General features: G+C 37.5%; 1 protein-coding gene across 2 annotated transcripts in view; it reads right to left on the bottom strand.

Moving 5' to 3' along the window:
* Positions 1-5,362: 5,362 nt before the first annotated feature.
* CWC27 (CWC27 spliceosome associated cyclophilin) overlaps positions 5,363-19,077 on the bottom strand; it is a 192,830-nt gene continuing 179,115 nt past the window's right edge. The window contains exons 14-15 of one of the 2 annotated variants that reach the window (XR_002159717.3): positions 7,956-8,049; positions 5,825-5,968 (exon numbers count right to left, since the gene is read on the bottom strand). Coding sequence is in view for 1 of the 2 variants with exons in the window: in XM_003981012.6 (XP_003981061.3) it covers positions 5,806-5,968 (163 nt within the window). In the remaining variant the exon portion in view is untranslated. Of the gene's footprint in view, positions 5,969-7,955; positions 8,050-19,077 lie in introns of both variants that reach the window. The other variant, XM_003981012.6, reaches the window with a different exon arrangement.

Below are 19,077 nucleotides of genomic sequence, written 5' to 3'. Positions count from 1 at the left end.
TCCTCTCAAAAAATTTTTTTTTAATTTTTTAATGTTTATTTACTTTTGAGACAGAGAGAGAGAGAGACAGAGCATGAGCGGGAGAGGGCAGAGAGAGAGAGGAGACACAGAATCTGAAGTAGGCTCCAGGCTCTGAGCTGTCAGCACAGAGCCTAATGCAGGGCTCAAACCCACGGACCATGAGGTCATGACCTGAGCTGAAGTCGGGCACTTAACCGACTGAACCACCCAGGCACCCCAAAATTATTTTGATTATTAAAAAGTATCTGTACATTAGCAACAGTTACTCTTTTTGGCATCATGAAGATGAGAGACTAAAAATTTTCAAAAAGACCAAAAATACCTTCTTTTTGAGTGGTGCTAAAAAAGAAAGCCTCTAGAAGTTGTTTTTGCTGAACAAGTAACATGAATCAATACCATGGTCTAGGGGCGCCTGGGTGGCGCAGTCGGCTAAGCGTCCAACTTCAGCCAGGTCACGATCTCACGGTCCGTGGGTTCGAGCCCCGCGTCAGGCTCTGGGCTGATGGCTCAGAGCCTGGAGCCTGTTTCCGATTCTGTGTCTCCCTCTCTCTCTGCCCCTCCCCCGTTCATGCTCTGTCTCTCTCTGTCCCCAAAATAAATAAACGTTGAAAAAAAAAATTAAAAAAAAAATACCATGATCTAACCTTAAAGGAATAATTCCCAGCAGATGTGGAGAGACCAGACTTCTGTTTGCATTTTAATTAGAAGCCGGTCTTCTTTTCTCTTCAGGTAGGATTCTCCATCCCTAATCCAAAATACCTTAAGAAAAATTAAAAGATGAATTTATATGTTATCACTTATTAGAGAATAATTGAAAGACCTATAATTCCATTTCTTTCCTTCCTGCCCCGCTACTTCTTTGCTGTGAAATTCGGTTGCGTCTTGAGTTGGACATGTGACTGAGGCAAAAATGACAGGCAGAGGGAATAAGAAATGTAAGCCAAGTGGCTTTGGAAAACTCCATTGAAAGAGAATCTAAAGATACAAACTAGTCATAAAAACATAGAGTGCAGATGTTACTAGAACTTAGAACTTGACCAAATTATGTGAAGTAATCTTAAAATAGAAATACATATGAAGATTGTGATCTTGGAAAAAGTTTAAAAGCTTTTGTGAGTTCTTTAGTGCCAATGCAAGAGTTAATATATAAGCTTTCAGCTCCTGGTGAAACAGAATGGGAAAAATTACCAGTTGTGTATTGGGGCTTCCTTTGGTGGCTTAAAGTCAGCCGTGGTATTTACATCATGGAAATCTGCAAATGCTACAAATCAGCGCTTTTTTTTTTCTTTCCGTTTATTTTGGGAGCTGATTGTAGCTCTGCATTGGGATTAATGAAACTTTTAGCACCTGTGACAAAGGTATTCCTGCATGGCTTTGGTGAGGGGCATTTTGGGGAATAAATGAGTATTTTTTTCTATAAGCAAGGGACTTCTAATACCCATCTTAGTAAGATTTGGTGTTTTATTATTTCTCTTGGAATTAAAATTTCATCAAATTCTTATGAAAAAGGATTTCTCTAAAATATGGCCTTTGTTTCACTTCGCTTCATTAAAAGGTAAAAGAAGATAAAATATATGTGTGGCAGGAAAACTTCCTGCTTTCTAGTAAGCAGAAGTAGTACCACCTGATAAACTGTGTAGAGTCACTGGAATGGAGTCAAAGCCATAGAGAAACCAGACCTGCTTGCTTTTTTTTTTTTTTTTTTTTTGTGAATGACAGTGTTAAAGAATGTAACCCCTCTTAACTTCTCTACACCCCTAAATACAAATTGCTTATACTGATACAACCCTCAATGGTAACTCACTTCACACCTCTATTTTTTTTTTTTTTCTTGTTATCACTAAGATTAAACAGCATGTTTGGGCAATATTCTGCATTCATCTAACCTTTCCCATACAGGCCACACTGATACAACAGAACAGGTTTATGTACCTCACACGTCAGATCCTATCAAGAAACTTGGTAGTGACAGTTTGATAAGGACACCATAGCTTATTGAACTTGTTCTAAAAACAACAGCAGCAAACCACTCATCTCACACGTTTTAGTGACCTTGTTCTATGGTGTCCCCATTTTTAAGTGCGGCAGATGTATTACTGACTGTGTGGCTTTAGAGCATAAAGAAAGCTGAGGCATGTGACAATGTATGTTTTGATACTACTCTGTTAAAACTTGTAGAGAGATCTGCATTTAATTCAATTACCTATTGACAAAGGAGAGGTCTAGGGTTAGTTTTAACTTTCACCTTGCCAACAGCTTTAACCAAAGTGAAAAAAAATGGCTGGTCAGAAAGTGAGAAAAAAATTGCCAGGACCTTTTGCTCTTCAGAAAATCCAGGATTGTTATAGACAATGAACAAGAATTGTTAATAGACTTCACTGTTTCAGGGTAATATCTCTAGGGCAAGACACATAAAAGTAAACCCAAATAAATAAAACATTAGAATGAACCATAAAGGCTAATTTTCTTACATGTTTTTATTTTTTTGTCTTTTGAACTGATTTTTTTTTTTTTTGGCCCAAACACATTCCTGTGACATTTCCAAAGACTTTACTATAAGCACATTAAATACCATATTTAATAGATTATTTAAGTTTTCAAGCTTTAAAACATTGTTATTATTAAGTTAAAAGTGAATTTTATTCTCATGGTGAAATTTTCTGATGGGATTCTATCTAATCTTTGAAATTTCTTATCTTTCTGCTCCTTGTGGTTAAAGTAGGATAAGGAGCATTCAACCAACTGAGAGTTTAATTTTGTCACTTTGTACCTACAAATGTCATTCTTCCAGCTTGTGCTCTGGAGCTCTGTGGTCCCCTCTGTTGTTGGGATATAGTACACTGGTAAAGATGGAGATATTTAGGGAGAAACAGGAGAGAAACCTACAGGATTCTTTGATAGAAATAAATACAGTGCTAATGCAGTTCATAATAACCAACAGAAACTTTATGAATATCCGTGAAACAACTGATGTTATAACTTTGTGGTGAGGGGAAGACGGCACACTTCCAAACACTGGCTTATATTTTGGTGGGTTTGTGTCTGATCACTCTGCTTTTTTTTTTTTTTTCTCCAACGTTTTTATTTATTTTTGGGACAGAGAGAGACAGAGCATGAACGGGGGAGGGGCAGAGAGAGAGGGAGACACAGAATCGGAAACAGGCTCCAGGCTCTGAGCCATCAGCCCAGAGCCTGACGCGGGGCTCGAACTCACGGACTGCGAGATCGTGACCTGGCTGAAGTTGGACGCTTAACCGACTGCGCCACCCAGGCGCCCCTGATCACTCTGCTTTTGAGTGGGTTGACATTTCTCCAGAACTCCTATATCATACCCTCTCCTCCTCTTTGAAACATTGTCCTACTTCTGAAGCAAAAAAGAAAATGTTCTTGTTAGTATCGGGAGCCCCTTATGTTTTCTCATCTCAGATTCTATAAAGGATCATAAAGGAAAAAACATGAAATATTTCAGGGATACTAGAATGTAGAGAGGGAATAATATAATAGGCCTGAGTACCCACAATCTCCCTTAAGAAGTGAAACATTACAAATGAAGCCCCTTATATATTCCTTGTGCCTCCTCAGAGGTTACCACTATTTTCATACATGTTTTTATACTTCTGCCACACATTGCCACATGTGTACATCCATAAACAAAGTAGAATGCTGTTTTGCTTGTTTACATTTTTATATAGATGGTTCCCTTTTTTCCCCATTATTATTGTTTTTAAATGTATATTTATTTATTTTGAGAGAGAGAGAGAAATAGCACAAGCAGGGGAGGGGTAGAGAGAGAATCCCAAGCTAACGGCACATGTGGTGCCCGATCCCATGAACTGTGAGATCATGACCTGAGCCGAAACCAAGAGCCAGATTTAACCAACTGCGCCACCCAGGTGCCCCTCACATTATTATTATTTTTTTAATAAAGATGTCATATCCACATCCTATTTAAAAAATTGTTTTAATGTTTATTTATTTTTGAGAGAGACAGACAGAATGCTAGCAGGGGAAGTACAGAAAGAGAGGGAGACACAGAATCCGAAGCAGGCTCCAGGCTCTGAGCTGTCAGCAGAGAGCCTGACACAGGGCTCGAACCCATGGACCGTGAGATCATGACCTGAGCTGAAGTCCGTTGCCTAATTGACTGAGCCACCCAGGTGCCCCTCCCTCACATTATTTTTAAGATAAGCTAACACATATAACTCTTGTTTATTGATCTTTACCACTACAAAGTATTCCATAGTATGGCTATACAACAACTCAGTTATCCATTCTTTGGTTGATGCTTTTGTGTATATTTAGTACAGGTTTTCTTGAGCAATGTTGTGAGAATTTCTTTAGGGGACAGACCTAAGATTAGAATTTTTGGATAACTGGATATGCCTATCTTTAACTTCACTAGATACTGCCATGCCCCCAAAATTGAATCATCAGCAGTGAAACCAGCAATCTGTATAATAAACCCTGCGGGTTCGAAGTTTCAGATTCAGTAATCTGGAAGTGTAGTCATGGTGGTGGGGAGTCTGGCAAGAATTTGCATTTCTTTTTTTTTTTTTTAATTTTTTAAAAATGTTCATTTATTTTTGTGAGAGAGAGACAGAACATGAGTGGGGAAGGGGCAGAGAAGGGAGACACAGAATCCGAAGTAGGCTCCAGGCTCTGAACTGTCAGCACAGAGCCTGACGCAGGGCTTAAACTCATGAACTGGTAGATCATGACCTGTGCTGAAGTCGAATGCGCAACTGACTGAGCCACCCAGGCGCCCCAAGAATTTGCATTTCTAACGTCCCCAAGTAATGCTATTGCCACTGCATTGTAGTGCCTGGGACTACATTTTGAGAACAGGTGTTCTAGGGAAAGTCTATTGGATTACTTTTGGGAAAAGAGAGCTGATGAGACACTACCTGGAAAGATGTGGCTGGTGAGGTTTTATTAGGTAACCGAAAGTTAGCCTGAGGTATTATTTGAGGATTCAGATTCTAGAAAAACTGAGTTAGTGTAGATAATACACAGTAAATAACCAGTGTGAGTGGTTGTCATCAAGAGCTAAATTCTTGATAGTTCTGTTGCTAGTGTCACCTCTGCATGTGCTCTTGTTGCTATGCTGAAAGGGCAGAGGAGTGGGCAGGAGGCCTGCTGTTGGGCCAGGGTGTGCAGTAAGCTTGGCTGACCTTACTTAGTGTATTAGCATCTTGATTACGTCTATAAAACCCAGGCATTGGCTTAGATGCAGGTGACAATATTCCCTTGGAGATTCCTCAGGCTTTAAGGCATGAAGCTACTGGGTCTTACTGATTTGGCTATTTTTAGATATTTATATGCAAAACGACAACAACAAAAATCAATCTTTATGTATATAATTTTTATTCTATTCCAAATTCAGTACTGTGGTAACAGAATGCCAGGGAGGTTTCCCTTAAATACTCTTTCTTGAAAGAAACTTCTTATAAAAAGTCTTGAAAACAAAGCCTTCACATATTTTAGGATAAAAAGACATAAACAGGCTGGCACAGTCTACAAATGGTTAACATGTAAACTGGCAGGAAAGTTATTTTATTTCAGATTTAGCAATAGAAAAAGTCAATTAGGGGAAAAAAGCATGAACCAAAAGCATTTGCTTACATCATCCCACAATTTACATAACAAGATCATTTTTTTTCAAAACCAGACAACAGGTTCAAAAATACTTCTTTTCACACCCTTAAGTGATGTTGTTGGGAACAACGGCTGTTTTAAGGCCATTTATTGCAGGCACATTTCTACCTAATTATCATGACTGTAATTTTATCTTCTTTCTTTTTTCTCTCTCATCAGCTTTTTGCTTTCTTCTCGTCTTCTCTTATTCACTGGATTCCGAGGATCATAGATTTCGAATGTGTCTGAATCTTGCATGCTTGCATCTTTCACTTTTCTGCTTTTATCCTCAAACTGAAGTACATGTGACATCCTGAAAAGGGAGAGAGACAGTTCAGTGATTTTGGCAGGAGAATGAAAGGTGGAAATTTTATACTATACTGTCCTTGGCAGAATGAACCATACGGGTACAGAACACCAACATGGGTTTATTGTTTGTTGGTGCTTATACCACATGGAAACCAACTTCTCAGAACCCACTTAAATTTGAAAAACATGACTGGAGTTTGGTCCTGCTGCTTTGTGTTTTTAGTAATGAGTCTCTTTGCCTCCGTCTTCACTTGAAAGTCCTTCCTGGATGAGAGGTTAAAAGAGCTCTACCCAGGGTATTCCTTCAACTAAGAGAACATTCTGCCAGCTTCCTTTAAAGAGCACACTCACTTAGTCAGAGTGGGCAGGGTTGCAGAGCAAAACCCCTAACAAACCAGCCCTATCTGATCCTGTTTTTAGTAGTTGAAGGGGTCAAGAGTCAGGAATGTGTTAAGAAAATTCTTGTTCAAATGGTGTTATGATCCTTTTTCTGGGGAGTTGCAGGGTTAAAAAAATTATTTTTTTTCGTGCAAAATGAAACTAAGCTTTGGCATGGCTCCATGGAATAATTTCCTCCTCTTACTGTTGATTACAACAAATTTAACCACCCTGCTTTCCCACTTTATCAAATGCTTACTGGTCTTAAGGTATCAACATGTGCTTGAATCGTAAGTGGTCATAAGCTGGCTATCCTTAGCAGCCGGGAAATATGTAAGTGATTAGCTCTGCCCCCATTAGGAGGTGTCAGAAATAAATAGGGAAGTCAAAGACCAGATTTCAAGGCAGTTGAATGAATTTGGAAAGAGAAAAGTTCAGTTTTGACATATAAACAAAACTTCTAAGGCTTTTCCTACTCATTATAAAAGCAATTTAAAAATGGGCATACTCAGCACTTTTATCACAGCTGATAGGGCTAAATTGCCTATAGGATTAACACTCCCCATACACCCATTGTAACTTTCCGATGAAACCCAAATATTACATTAATTTATTTTTCCCTAAATAAGCAGAGATTTGGGCAGTAGGTAATAGCACAGATCCCCCACCCCTTTTCCCTGCAAGTAGCACATATGCTGAGTGAAGTTTACTTATGCGACAAACTCTCAATGGATATGTTCAGATTTTGAAGAAAAGATTTTGTGGCAAATAAAACGTTACGAGATTAGTGATACTGCAGTTACTGAGGGTTCAGTAGCTACTGTTCTCCAAGGGTGACAAGTTGAGTCTTAACTACCATTCCCAACACTTCTATATGAGAAAAACTACTGGAATGCAATTAGTACAAGTGATATTATTATGTAGATGACGCAGAATATACTTTAACTTACTAAATGAGGTAAATCACATTCACATTTCTATACTTCATTATTAATAATGCTACTTACATCAAATTTCATAACTCATTTCAATACATGAACATGCCATATCATTCATCAGAACTGCTGACTTATACTTCTCTTGCTTTAGTAAACACCCTTATTTAGAAAAGGTGTCATAATTTATGTGTCATGAGTGGACCTAGAGGATATTATGCTAACTGAAATGAGCCAGACAAAAACAAATACCACATAATCTCACTTAGGTGTAGAATCTAAAAAACAAAACAAATCAATAAACAAGCAAAATCAGACCTATACATGCAGAGAACAAACTTATGGTTGCCAGAGGGGAGGAGGGTGGGAGGATGGGCAAAATGGGTGTATGGACATGGGATGTATAAGCTTCCAGTTATGGAATGAAAAGTCACCAGGATGAAAGGTATAGCAAAGGGAATATAGTCAATGGTATTGTAATAGTGCTGCATGGTGACAGATGGTAGCTACACTTCTGGTGAGCATAGCACAATGTATAGAGAAGTTGAATCACTATATCGTACACCTAAAACCAACCAATGTGATACTGTATGGCAGCTATATCCACACACACAAAAATGCCCAACCAACAACCAAACAGAACAAAAAGAAAACCAGAAAGTATAGTTATCTCCTTACCATAGCAATTGCAGTGGAAAAACCATGCTGTTAAATTTTAAGAGTGGTGACAATGAAGCCCATGCTTCCTGTTTCCAATTTAAGTTGTTTCTATCTTCATTAAAAAAGAGCAGATATATTTAATGGAAGAAATGGAAAAAAAAGAGCTCTGAATTAAGGTAACAAAGAAAAAGCACCAATTTTATCATAGATAATCATATAATTTAGTAAGATAAATTTGTAGATTCTTTGTGGGAGGAGGAAAATAGGGTATTCATAGGTATTGATTACAACTTTTCAATTGGAGATAACTAATAAAATCCCAGATGTTACAAATACGAAAAAAAAAATGCATCATAGGATCATTGCTTATTTAAATGGATTCCTCAGAGGTTGATTTTCCTGTCCTTTCAATTTCCTACAATATTTAAGTATTAGCTTCTGAGAATAAACAATCTCAACTCGTAGAAAAAGGCTCATCATTCTACATTCATGGTAACAAGGGACTACTAGACCCAGTTTGAAACACAAACTGGATTTAATAAATTAATGATTTGCATAGGCCTAAATGACCAGTGACAACTCAGTTCAGTAAACACACCTCTGAAAGCCAACTAATCAGTGACAGCCTTATGATTTTGAAGGTTGGCCAATCGGTGGTCAACTCAGTCTAGTAAACACATTTCTGAAAGCCAGCCAATCACTGACAGTCTCTCCTGAGTAATGGGGCTTCTGAGGCTGATGTCAACCACTAAATAATCCCTGACCCCAAAACTCTATATAAGATTTGCAACCCATTTAGCTCAGAGACTGTGCCTAAAAGCATAGCTCTTCCTTAGTTAAGTAATAAATTAAACCTTTTGTTTCAGGTAGTGAGAGGTGGCCTTTTTCTTAGATACTTCTTACATTTTGTGCTGCATTCCCCAAAGTATACTTTTTTAGGAATTTTAAGTGTACTTCCACTGATGAGGAACAAGTTTAGAAAGGTGGGAGGATGTTCTTTTTAAGGTCCTTTACCACACATCATGGGGAGTCCAGATCCTGCACTGCATTTCAGTAAGTGCTTAGCAAGTGATTCTTGTGTAGATACCTAAGCCAAAACCAGGAAGTAGCTCAAAACATGCCCTTTAAAACAATTTCATTCAATACTCCCATATTGATAGTGAAAAACAAAAACCACTGTCTTTAACATATATATCTATATATATATATATACATATATATATATCTATATATATATCTATATATATATATTTCTATTTCTAAAATTATTGGTCTCTCTGCCCAAAAATACAGATGGATTTTTTGTAATATCCATTTCTATTAGAGACTGTCCACATTTCAAAAATGGCTTTGCCAGAACTTGTCAATTAAAACCGTATAGGCACCTTCCTCCTTTCTATCCCACGAGAGTATCTTGCAACTATTGGATTTAGTTGGCTCTGGTATAAGAAATGAACTCTAGACATGTGAACAACAGCACAAAGTCCACAAAGAGGAACAGATTTTCCTACAAATTTGAAAAAAACAGAAAGCCGTAAATTAAAGTAGCTGTCTTTTTCAACTGTTTGTTTCATACACCACTGCACTAAACAAGTCCAACATTTTGATTAATAACAAACCTAAACCCAGAGGAAAGAAAGGGCTCTCAGCTTACAAACTACTTCAGCTTTAATATCATAATACTTAGCATGGCTGGTTACTCAGCAATAATATTTAATCTTTAATAGAAATAAAAGCATAATCAAAATGGTTCACCCATTTATCTTTCAACATGCTTTGGTCACTTCATTTTAAAAAGCAAAACAAAACAGTTATTATGATTTTCAGCATAATAAACTCCTGACCTATGTGCCTCCATAAATCACAGACTGCAGGAATTGAAAGCATGCCCACATTTTACAGTCTCCTGTGAGAATACACATGCAGACTTAAAATACAGACTTAACTCAAGTACATAAGGGTCTGGTCATTTACAATTTTGTATGTCCCAATAACTCAGTACTATTTACTCTGTGGCTGGTTATGGAACTGACCAAACAAGAGCAGTGAATTTTTTGGAATTAATTGCATGCTGACCATTTACATATGAACATTTTAAAACTTGTTCACTTGAAGGCAAAGACACAAAATTTAGTTCTGATTAATAAAAAGATTTACATAAGCTCAGATTCTCAAATAAGAACACTGACTTGGGGTGCCTGGGTGGCTCAGGTGATTAAGCGTCTGACTCTTGATTTTGGCTCAGGTCATAATCTAATGGTTTATGAGATTAAGCCCCATGTCGGGCTCTTTGCTGAAATCACGGAGCCTGCTTGAGATTCTCTTTTTCCCTCTCTCTCTGCCCCTCCCCTGCTTATGCTGTCTGTCTCTCAAAATAAATAAACAAACTTAAAAAAAAAAAAAACATTGACTTTAGTGTGTTACAGAAATATAGAGGCTTACCATTTTCATAGAGGTTGTTTGACAGAATAATTTTTTTTTCATATGGGATTGTATGAAATTATAAACAAAAGCAAACAACTGATTGTTTGAAAAAGACCTGGACCTTTAGTAATCTCACTAATTTGACATCCAGTTTTAGAAGTTCTCCCACAGTTGTGAAACACATGAAGATTTATGACAGCAATTAATATTAATGGAGAACACAAGAGAGGTACTTAGTCTCAAACATACAGTAAGTACAATATAGAATTCCAGTACTAATTTGTTTCTGACAAAAATGCAATTACGTTATTTATGCTTATGTAATATAAGCTGTTATCTTTTTCACTGGAAATTTTATAAACCACTCATTTCCCATTTCCACTCGACTCTTAGACTTTTGTAGGTGTTCTAACTGTTCTACATCTGTACTATGTCTCTTTCAACCTCCAAAAGTTCTAAAATAGTCTTTCTTTAAAAAAAAAATGTTGTTTTAAAATTAAGTAGGCTCCACACCCAACGTGGGACTTGAACTCGTGACCCCAACATCAAGAGTCACATGTTCTACAAACTGAGCCAGCCTGTTGCCCCTAAAATAATCTTTCTTTTTCTCTCTCTCTTTTTTTTAAATGTTTATTTATCTTTGAGAGAGAGAGAGAGAGAGAGAGAGAGCGCGCGCGCGTGTGCATGAGCAGGGGAGGGGCAGAGTATTGACACAGAATTCAAAGCAGTATCCAAGCTCTTAGCTGTCAGCATAGAGCCCAACGCGGGGCTTGAACTCACGAATGTGAGATCATGACCTGAGCTGAAGTTGGATGCCCAACCCCCTGAGCCACCCCAGTGCCCCATAAAATAATCTTTTATTTCATACCATTTCTTTGACCAGGAATTATTGGCTATTGTGTTAGACTGAACAACTCGGCTGGACCCTTAAAACTCTGTAACAACTGCATCTTCCTATCTCACCAACCTCATTTCATTTCTTTCATCAATTACTCTTTTGTAATTGGCTGTTGAGTTAATTGTGAACAGACTGTCAGTTATTTGAGACAGTATGAGTCTTGTTCACAGCTGTATTCCCTGTGCTGAGAATGGTGATTTGTGTTGTAAAGCAAAGCCTTCAGATCCTTTGTACTGGCCAGGCCTGCTGGCTGGTACTAGCTGGTTTGCTAAACTAACACTTGACCTCCTTTTGTGGGCAGGGAATGTCTTTTATTTCTGTGACAAACTTCTAAAATGTCTAACAGCCTCTGCAGAAAGTCTCAGGCTCAGCACAAGCCCACCTTTTCATGACCTCTCATAGTTTAGCACATACTGATTGCTGCTTTTCCACTGTGCTCCTACCAGTGACAGCTAGTTTTATTCGTTCCTGCTCATAGACTGCAGTGGGAGCATGCCTTATGTTCTTTTCCATTGACTTTGGTCCCTAATGTAAAACTAGATAGTTTATTTTTTATTTTTTATTAAGTAAACTCTACATCCAGTGTGGGGCTTAAAATCATGACCCGGAGATCAAGAGTCACATACCCCACCAACTGAGCCAGGCAGGCGCCCCTAGATTCTTTGTATTTTTTTTTAGCTTTTAAAAAATTTTATTTAAATCCAAGTTAGTTAACATAATAATGGTTTTAGGAGTAGAATTTAGTGATTCATCACTTACATATAACAGCCAGTGCTTATCCCAACAAGTCTCCTCCTTACTATCCATCACCCATTTAGCCCATTAGATTTTTTTTTTAAAGTTTGTTTGTGTGTGGGGGGGCAGAGGGGAGGGAGAGAGAGAGAGAATGTGTGCGTGCACACACACATACACGGGGGAGGGGCAGAGAGAGAGGACAGAGGATCCAAAGCAGGGCTCTCGCTGATAGTGGAGAGCCTGAATCAGGGCTCAAACTCACCAACTGCAAGATCATGACCTGAGCCACAGTCAGATGTTCAACCAACTGAGCCACCCAGGCACCCCTAGATAGATTTTTTTTTTAAAGCAATGTCTCTCTAGAGCACTACATCAAACACAGATGCACATTAGAATCACTTCAGTAGCTTTAAAAACTATGCCAGGCTTCCACCTACAGAAGTACTGATTTAACTGTCCTCGGATGGGGCCCCAGCATTGGTAATTTAAAAGATTTTCCTGATGATTTTAAAATACAGCCAAATTTAAACTATAACACTGAAGTTTAAGAACCTTTGCATTTTCACACTGATTTATTTCATCAGCCATTTGTTCTGGCCCCTTCAGAGATGAATTGCTAGCTCCTATTGACAAGCTACTCACATACTTGAAGAAGCATAAGTGGCCTCTGAGCCTATTAATTGAATAATCTCAAGTGTATTATCCATTTCTTATATATGGTTTGAAAATAAGGCAAGAAGCTAGATTCAATTATTCACTCAACAAACATTTGAGGACTTTTTATGTGTGAGACCCACTGTCAGACACTGGTGACACAAAGCCAAATATGACCCAGGCCCTGCCATCCTGAAGTGAACGGTCTGTTCAGGAGATGAACACACAGATACCAGAACAAATGCATATGTTGGAATTGCCTGCAAAGTGTGAGGCAACAATTATAAGACGATCCATTGATACAGCTCTCTACGAAAAGCTTTCACATGTTGTCTGCTATTATCTTCATAGTAGTAACTATATGGGGTAGGCAAGAAAGATGTGGTTATCACCCCCATTGCACAGACTGGGTAGTGCTTATTTTGGAAGAAAGAAAATGCTAAAAATGCAATTGTAAAGAGACCAGAATTATTTGTGTAGCTCCCAGGCTGGCCTTTAAAGCAGTTCCAAAAGAGAAGCTCCAAAAATGTGGGAGCCTCTTTGGGCACCTCTCTTTTAGATGAACACTTGTTTAAAAAAAAGGGGGGGTAATTAAAATTCACTGTAAATTTTATCTCAGCCTCAGTTTCTCCTTGTACTTCCTACAATGGGGATGCCACCCCATTCTGGTGGAAGTCCCACAGGGGTACAGCCAAGGGCCCACAGCCTGACCCTATAAGGGTAGAGGTCTGGCAGTCTCCTCTCAGGCATCTGATTACTAAGGCATGCCTTGTGCTTGATGATGGTATCCAGGTCTTTTCTGTTACATATATATATATATATGTACACATATATATATATATATATATATGTATACATATATATATTTTTTTTCAAAAATGTAAATCTAGCCATGAAAACTCTCCTGTTTTAAATCCTTCACTGCTCCCCATTGTCTGCACAATGAAACCTAAATTTCTTATGTGGCCTCTATGATTTGGCTTTTGCTTCCCTCTTCAAGTTCCTTTGTCACTCGCCCCATCACATTTATATCCCAGGCATCCTGAATTGCTTGCAGTTTCCTGAACAGGGCCTGTCTCCAGCCTGTTTACTGCCTCTCTATGGTGATAACCCTTCTCTCCCTCATACTGGCTGAGGTGTCACCCCGGATTTCTCTCCTGGCCTCTCCTCTTTTTCCGTGAGGTTAGGCCCCCTTCTGTACAGCTCTCTAGTTTAGGCTCCCTCACTAGAGTGCACTTGGCTCTGTTTTATGGGCCTTTGTACTAGCACCAGTCACCAATACTTGGCAAGAAAAACACCTTCAATAAATTTCTGATGAATAAATAAATGTTTCTGAGAAACCAGTCACTTCTAAAACCTTTGGCTAGAATTCTGGTTTTGTTCACCATTCTCCTGGATAGTATTAACACATAATTTCAAATTACTTAGCTATTAGGTTTTAAACGCTTGAGTTTTCTAGGTTAGTAACTCTCCTTTCAAACTCCATTAATACCAGAGAAAAGGCTAATATTCAAAAATCTAAAACAAAATATTTCCACCACTACTAACTCTGTGCTATGAAAATCCAACACTTTCTCAAATGGCCACTTAAATTATCTAATGATTACATTTGTCTTTTGTACCCTTTGTCTTTGAGGTATGAGGTGGGGGAAAATGCATATATTGTCCTCAGCCTCCCTCCACTTGGGTTGAAAGGCCTTGCCATTCTTTGTGAAACGTTGTCATCCACGTAATTTGTCTTTTCTGTACTGTGTTGACAGGTTCTTATTTCTCTGTTAAATTAGAATTCTTAAGAAATCCAACTAAATAACTCCTGGTTATTATTTAAGTTTATCATTCTACGGGACTATAGATAGGGAACTTAATTGATATGGTTGAAGTTTTTTTTTGAGGGGAGAGCTGGAAAGGAGATTTGCATTTGAAAAGCAAAAACAGTCCTTTTTGTTTTTAAAGAAAAATTTCAGCAAGACAAAACAATTTTCAAGTTTTGCCCACATTTGATTCTCTGAAAGGACCACACCCTGTTCTGTATCATAGATGGCCTGCAGCATGCTTTCTTTGTCCATGTCACTTCTCTGGAATGCCCCACCACCCCCTTCCCATTGGTCTGTGTCCCTTGTCCTTTCAAAGCCCAGTGTAATTCCCATTTTCTCCTAAAATTCTTCTCTGACTGCCCTGGGTTTCATTCAGGGCTGGCTCTTACTTTTGAATTTATCTGACACTTTCTGTGGAAACTTTTGTGGACTGCAGTTGGAAGACCTGGGTTTGAGTTATAATTCAGTCGCTAAATGTTACTGGAGGACAGTCACATTGCTTTTCAGGCCTATTTCTTCATCTGTGAAGAGGAGATGGTAATATGCACCCTAATTACCTCACATAATTAGAATGAGATTCAAACATCATTCCTCCAGTAAGTCCAACACTTACTTTCATGTCAATTTATTTTGTATTTTGTATGTATGTATTACATACAAAGTGTGCTTGTATAAAGTTATCATTTTTGTAACACTCTGTTATGCTTCATAGACCTTTTCAAAGTGTTTTCATTTATATCATCATACACAAGAACTTACTTATTTGATCTTGCTTAACTTTGGAGGCCTATATATATTTAAATTTTTTTTTAATGTTTATTTATTTTTGAGAGAGAAAAGGACAGAGCATGAGTAGGGGAGGGGCAGAGAGAGAGGGAGACACAGAATCCGAATCAGGCTCCAGGCTCCGAGCTGTCAGCACAGGGCTTGAGCTCACGAACAGCAAGATCATGACGTGAGCCGAAGTCAGAACACTTAATCGACTGAGCCACCCAGGTGCCCTGGCTTATATATATTTAAAAATATATCCTGTCTGTCCTAGACTACATGCCATTCGACGGGTAGAAACTGTTTAAAGAGTCAAAGAATTATAGAAATTTTACTTTTATAACTTTCGTGGCATGATTAGCATGTATTGACTATTTTTATGTGTTTTTCCTTTGTGCAAAGTAACATAATCCTGAGAAGCAAAAAGAAAAGACAAACAAAAATCATCTGTAATTCCATAGCTCAGCAGTAACTAGTGTAAACATATAGGTACATCACTTCCTGTACTTTTTTAATGCATTTCTATACATATATATGGATGTATGTATTATATATATGTGTGTATATGTATATATATTTGAAGGGATCATAATGCATATATTTTATACTTTTTATACCCAACTATACCATGATCATCTTTTTTTTTTTACATGGATAATTATACTTCTATGTAATTTTATTCATTTTCTAGTATTTGATCCTATAGATAATTTACAATCAACCCTGTATTATAGGATTCTTAGGCTTGTTCATATTTTCACCTTTATGAACAGAATGCTGCGAATAATATCTATGTGAATAAGAAATATTTGGATTTTCTTATTTGTAGTAATTTTGGGAAGGAGAGGCAGGTTCAACCTTCTTTCTTTTGGTAGCATAATTCTTCTTTTTCTTTCAGAAATGACCCTTCCCCCCTATGAGTCCATGTACTTGGAGTGGGATGACACCCCCTTGTGCTTGTCCCAGGGAGGGGACGCATGGAATAGGCCTGTCCAGAATAACCAGTAATTACATTTAGGGCATGGGCATTTGAATTTGAAAAGGCTAAACACAACTGGTTCAAGAACTTTTTCTAGAACTACTGGGTTGACTACATAACGTAAACCTAGAACTTCTGAAGGCCATCTTTGCCAACCCCTAGGGGAAGTCTTGGATGAGGCCAAGTGAGAGGAAAATGGAACCAGGAGACAGAAAACAGAGGGAGGGGGAGAGAGAGAGAGAGAGAGAGAGAGAGAGAGAGAGAGAGAGAGAGAGAGATTGATTGATTCCTGACACTGGTTGAATTCTGTGATCTAGTCACGCCCTAGCTCTACTCCTTAAGCTTTCCATGATGGATAAATTTCCCATTTTTGTTTAAGATATTACTATCATTTGTAATAATCTTTACTAATGCTTAGGATATATTCCTAGAAGTAGAATTCTTGGGACAAAGATTTGTACATATTTAAGGTATTTCATATGAATGGTCTAACTTCCCTCCACAGAGGATTTATCAGTTTACAATCTCATTGGCAGAGTGCCTCATTTTGCTCTAATACCTTTTGTTTTTATCCCCTCCCCCCATTTTTTGGCTTTTTGAATTTCTTCTTTTGTGATATGTGTGTGCATCCTTTGCTCATGGAAAAAAAGTGGCATATTCATCTTTTCCTTATGGATTTGTGAGAATTTTTACTATGTTAAGAATATAAATCCAGGGGCACCTGGGTGGCTCAGTCGGTTAAGCGTCCGACTTCGGCTCAGGTCATGATCTCACAGTCCGTGAGTTCAAGCCCTGCGTCAGGCTCTGTATTGACAGCTCAGAGCCTGGAGCCTGCTTCGGATTCTGTGTCTCCCTCTCTCTCTGCCCCTCCCCCGTTCATGCTCTGTCTCTGTCTCAAAAATAAATAAACGTTAAAAAAAAAATTTTTTTTAAAAGAATATAAATCCATATTCATCACATAAATTGCAAACAACTTTTCTAGTTTGTCATTTATCCTTTAATTTTGTTTTTTTTTTTTTTTTGGTCTAGGTTTACCTACCTATCTCCTTTCCTCTTCGATCCATCCCTCTGTCCTCCCTTCCATATAGAAATTTACAATTTTTTTATACAGTCATTATGAGCAGTCTCCTTCTCTTTAAAGTTATGCTTAAGTCTTTCTTCACATTAATACCATGTAAATATCCACTGTATTTTCTAATAGCATCTTTATATTTCTCTTTTCATTTGTTATTCTTGTATCAATTTAGGATTTTTTTTTAGTATACTGGGTCAGATAAAGTTCTAATTACTTTAATTATTTTTTCCATGTGGCTACCTAGTTGTTCCAACTTCATTTCTAGAATAATTCACCTTGTACAGTATCCCAACCCACTGGTTTAATTATTATAATTTTGGCATCTGACTGGGAAAGATGATTACTTTCTTATTCTTTAAAAAAGAGTATTTTTTTTAAATAGACTATTTTTTCAAGAGGTTTAGACTTACAGAAAAATTGAGCAGTTAGTACAGAAAGTTCTCTCATACCCCCAAACCAATTTTTCCTATTACTACCATCTCATGTTAGTATTGTACATTTGTAACACTTAATGAACCAATATTGATAACTTATTATTATAAGTCCATAGCTTATTTATATTTCCTTAGTGTTATGGACTAAAGTGTTTCCCCAGAATTCGTAAGTTGAAGACCCAATTCCCAATATGACTATATTTGTAGATATTGTCTTTACAGATATGATTAACATAAAATGTCATTTTGCAACACATAGACATATTGAATAATTATGTAGTATATCTGAAACTCATATGCTAATTATACCTCAATTAAAAAATATCAAATGAGGTCATAAAGGTGGGCCATCTGCAGGCCAAGGAAAGAAGTCTCACTAGAAATCAACCCTGCTGACACTTTCATCTTAGACTTCTAGCCTCCAAAACTGTGAGAAAATAAATTTCTGTTGTTTAAGTAACCTAGTCTGTGGTATTTTGTTATGGTAGCTCTAGGAGACTAATACACTTAGCTTTTACCTAATGTCCTTTTTTTTTGTTGCAGGATCCCATTCAGGATATCACATTACATTTGCGTTGTCATGTTTCCATAGGCTATTCTTGGCTATGGCAATTTCTCAGAATTTCCTTGTTTTGATCACTTTGACAGTTTAGAGGAGTACTGGTTGGGTATTTTGTACGATGCCCACACTAAAGGGATTTATCTGATGTTTTTCTCAGGGTAAGAGTGGGCTTACAGGCTATTGGGAGAAAGACCACAATGTAAAGTGGAATTTTCATTACATCATATCAAGGGCAAATGCTATCAAAGTGATTTATGATGTTGATGTTGACCTTGATCACCTCACTGAGTGCTTGCCACTGTTTTCCACTCTAAAGTTACTTTCCCCCCTTGCTTTCCATGTGGTACTCTTTGGAGGGAATTCAGTATGCATAGCCCACACCTAAGGAGTGAGAAGTTGTGCTTTCCTACTCTTTTTATTAAAAAAATTCTGGCTTATTTTTGCTTGCATCTCTTCTCCCCTCCTTCAACTGGTATTTTATTTGTATTATATTAGGTTTATAAAATAATCTTGAGATAATTTGTTTTTTGTTAAAAATTAAGCAGTCTAGAAACATGGTATACCTATCTCTTTATCTGTATAACAGGTTGAGTTTTCTCAATTAAAAAAATGTTTTCTAAGTGATAATTTCACAGCAGCTGATGAACTGACACTGATCTTTGTGTATTTATTTTGTTTCTGGCCACAATACTTGAAGTCTTAGAACTTTAGACAGATAACTTTGGATTTTCTATATCTGCAGATAACTTGGTTTCCTCCATTCCATTTTACAATTAAGTAACTAAAGAGAAGCTATT

Source organism: Felis catus, chromosome A1 (assembly GCF_018350175.1).
Source record: "Felis catus isolate Fca126 chromosome A1, F.catus_Fca126_mat1.0, whole genome shotgun sequence".
Taxonomy (NCBI): Eukaryota; Metazoa; Chordata; class Mammalia; order Carnivora; family Felidae; genus Felis; species Felis catus.
The sequence above is the reverse complement of the archived record's forward strand: the minus strand, read 5'-3'. Positions and strand labels throughout refer to the sequence as shown.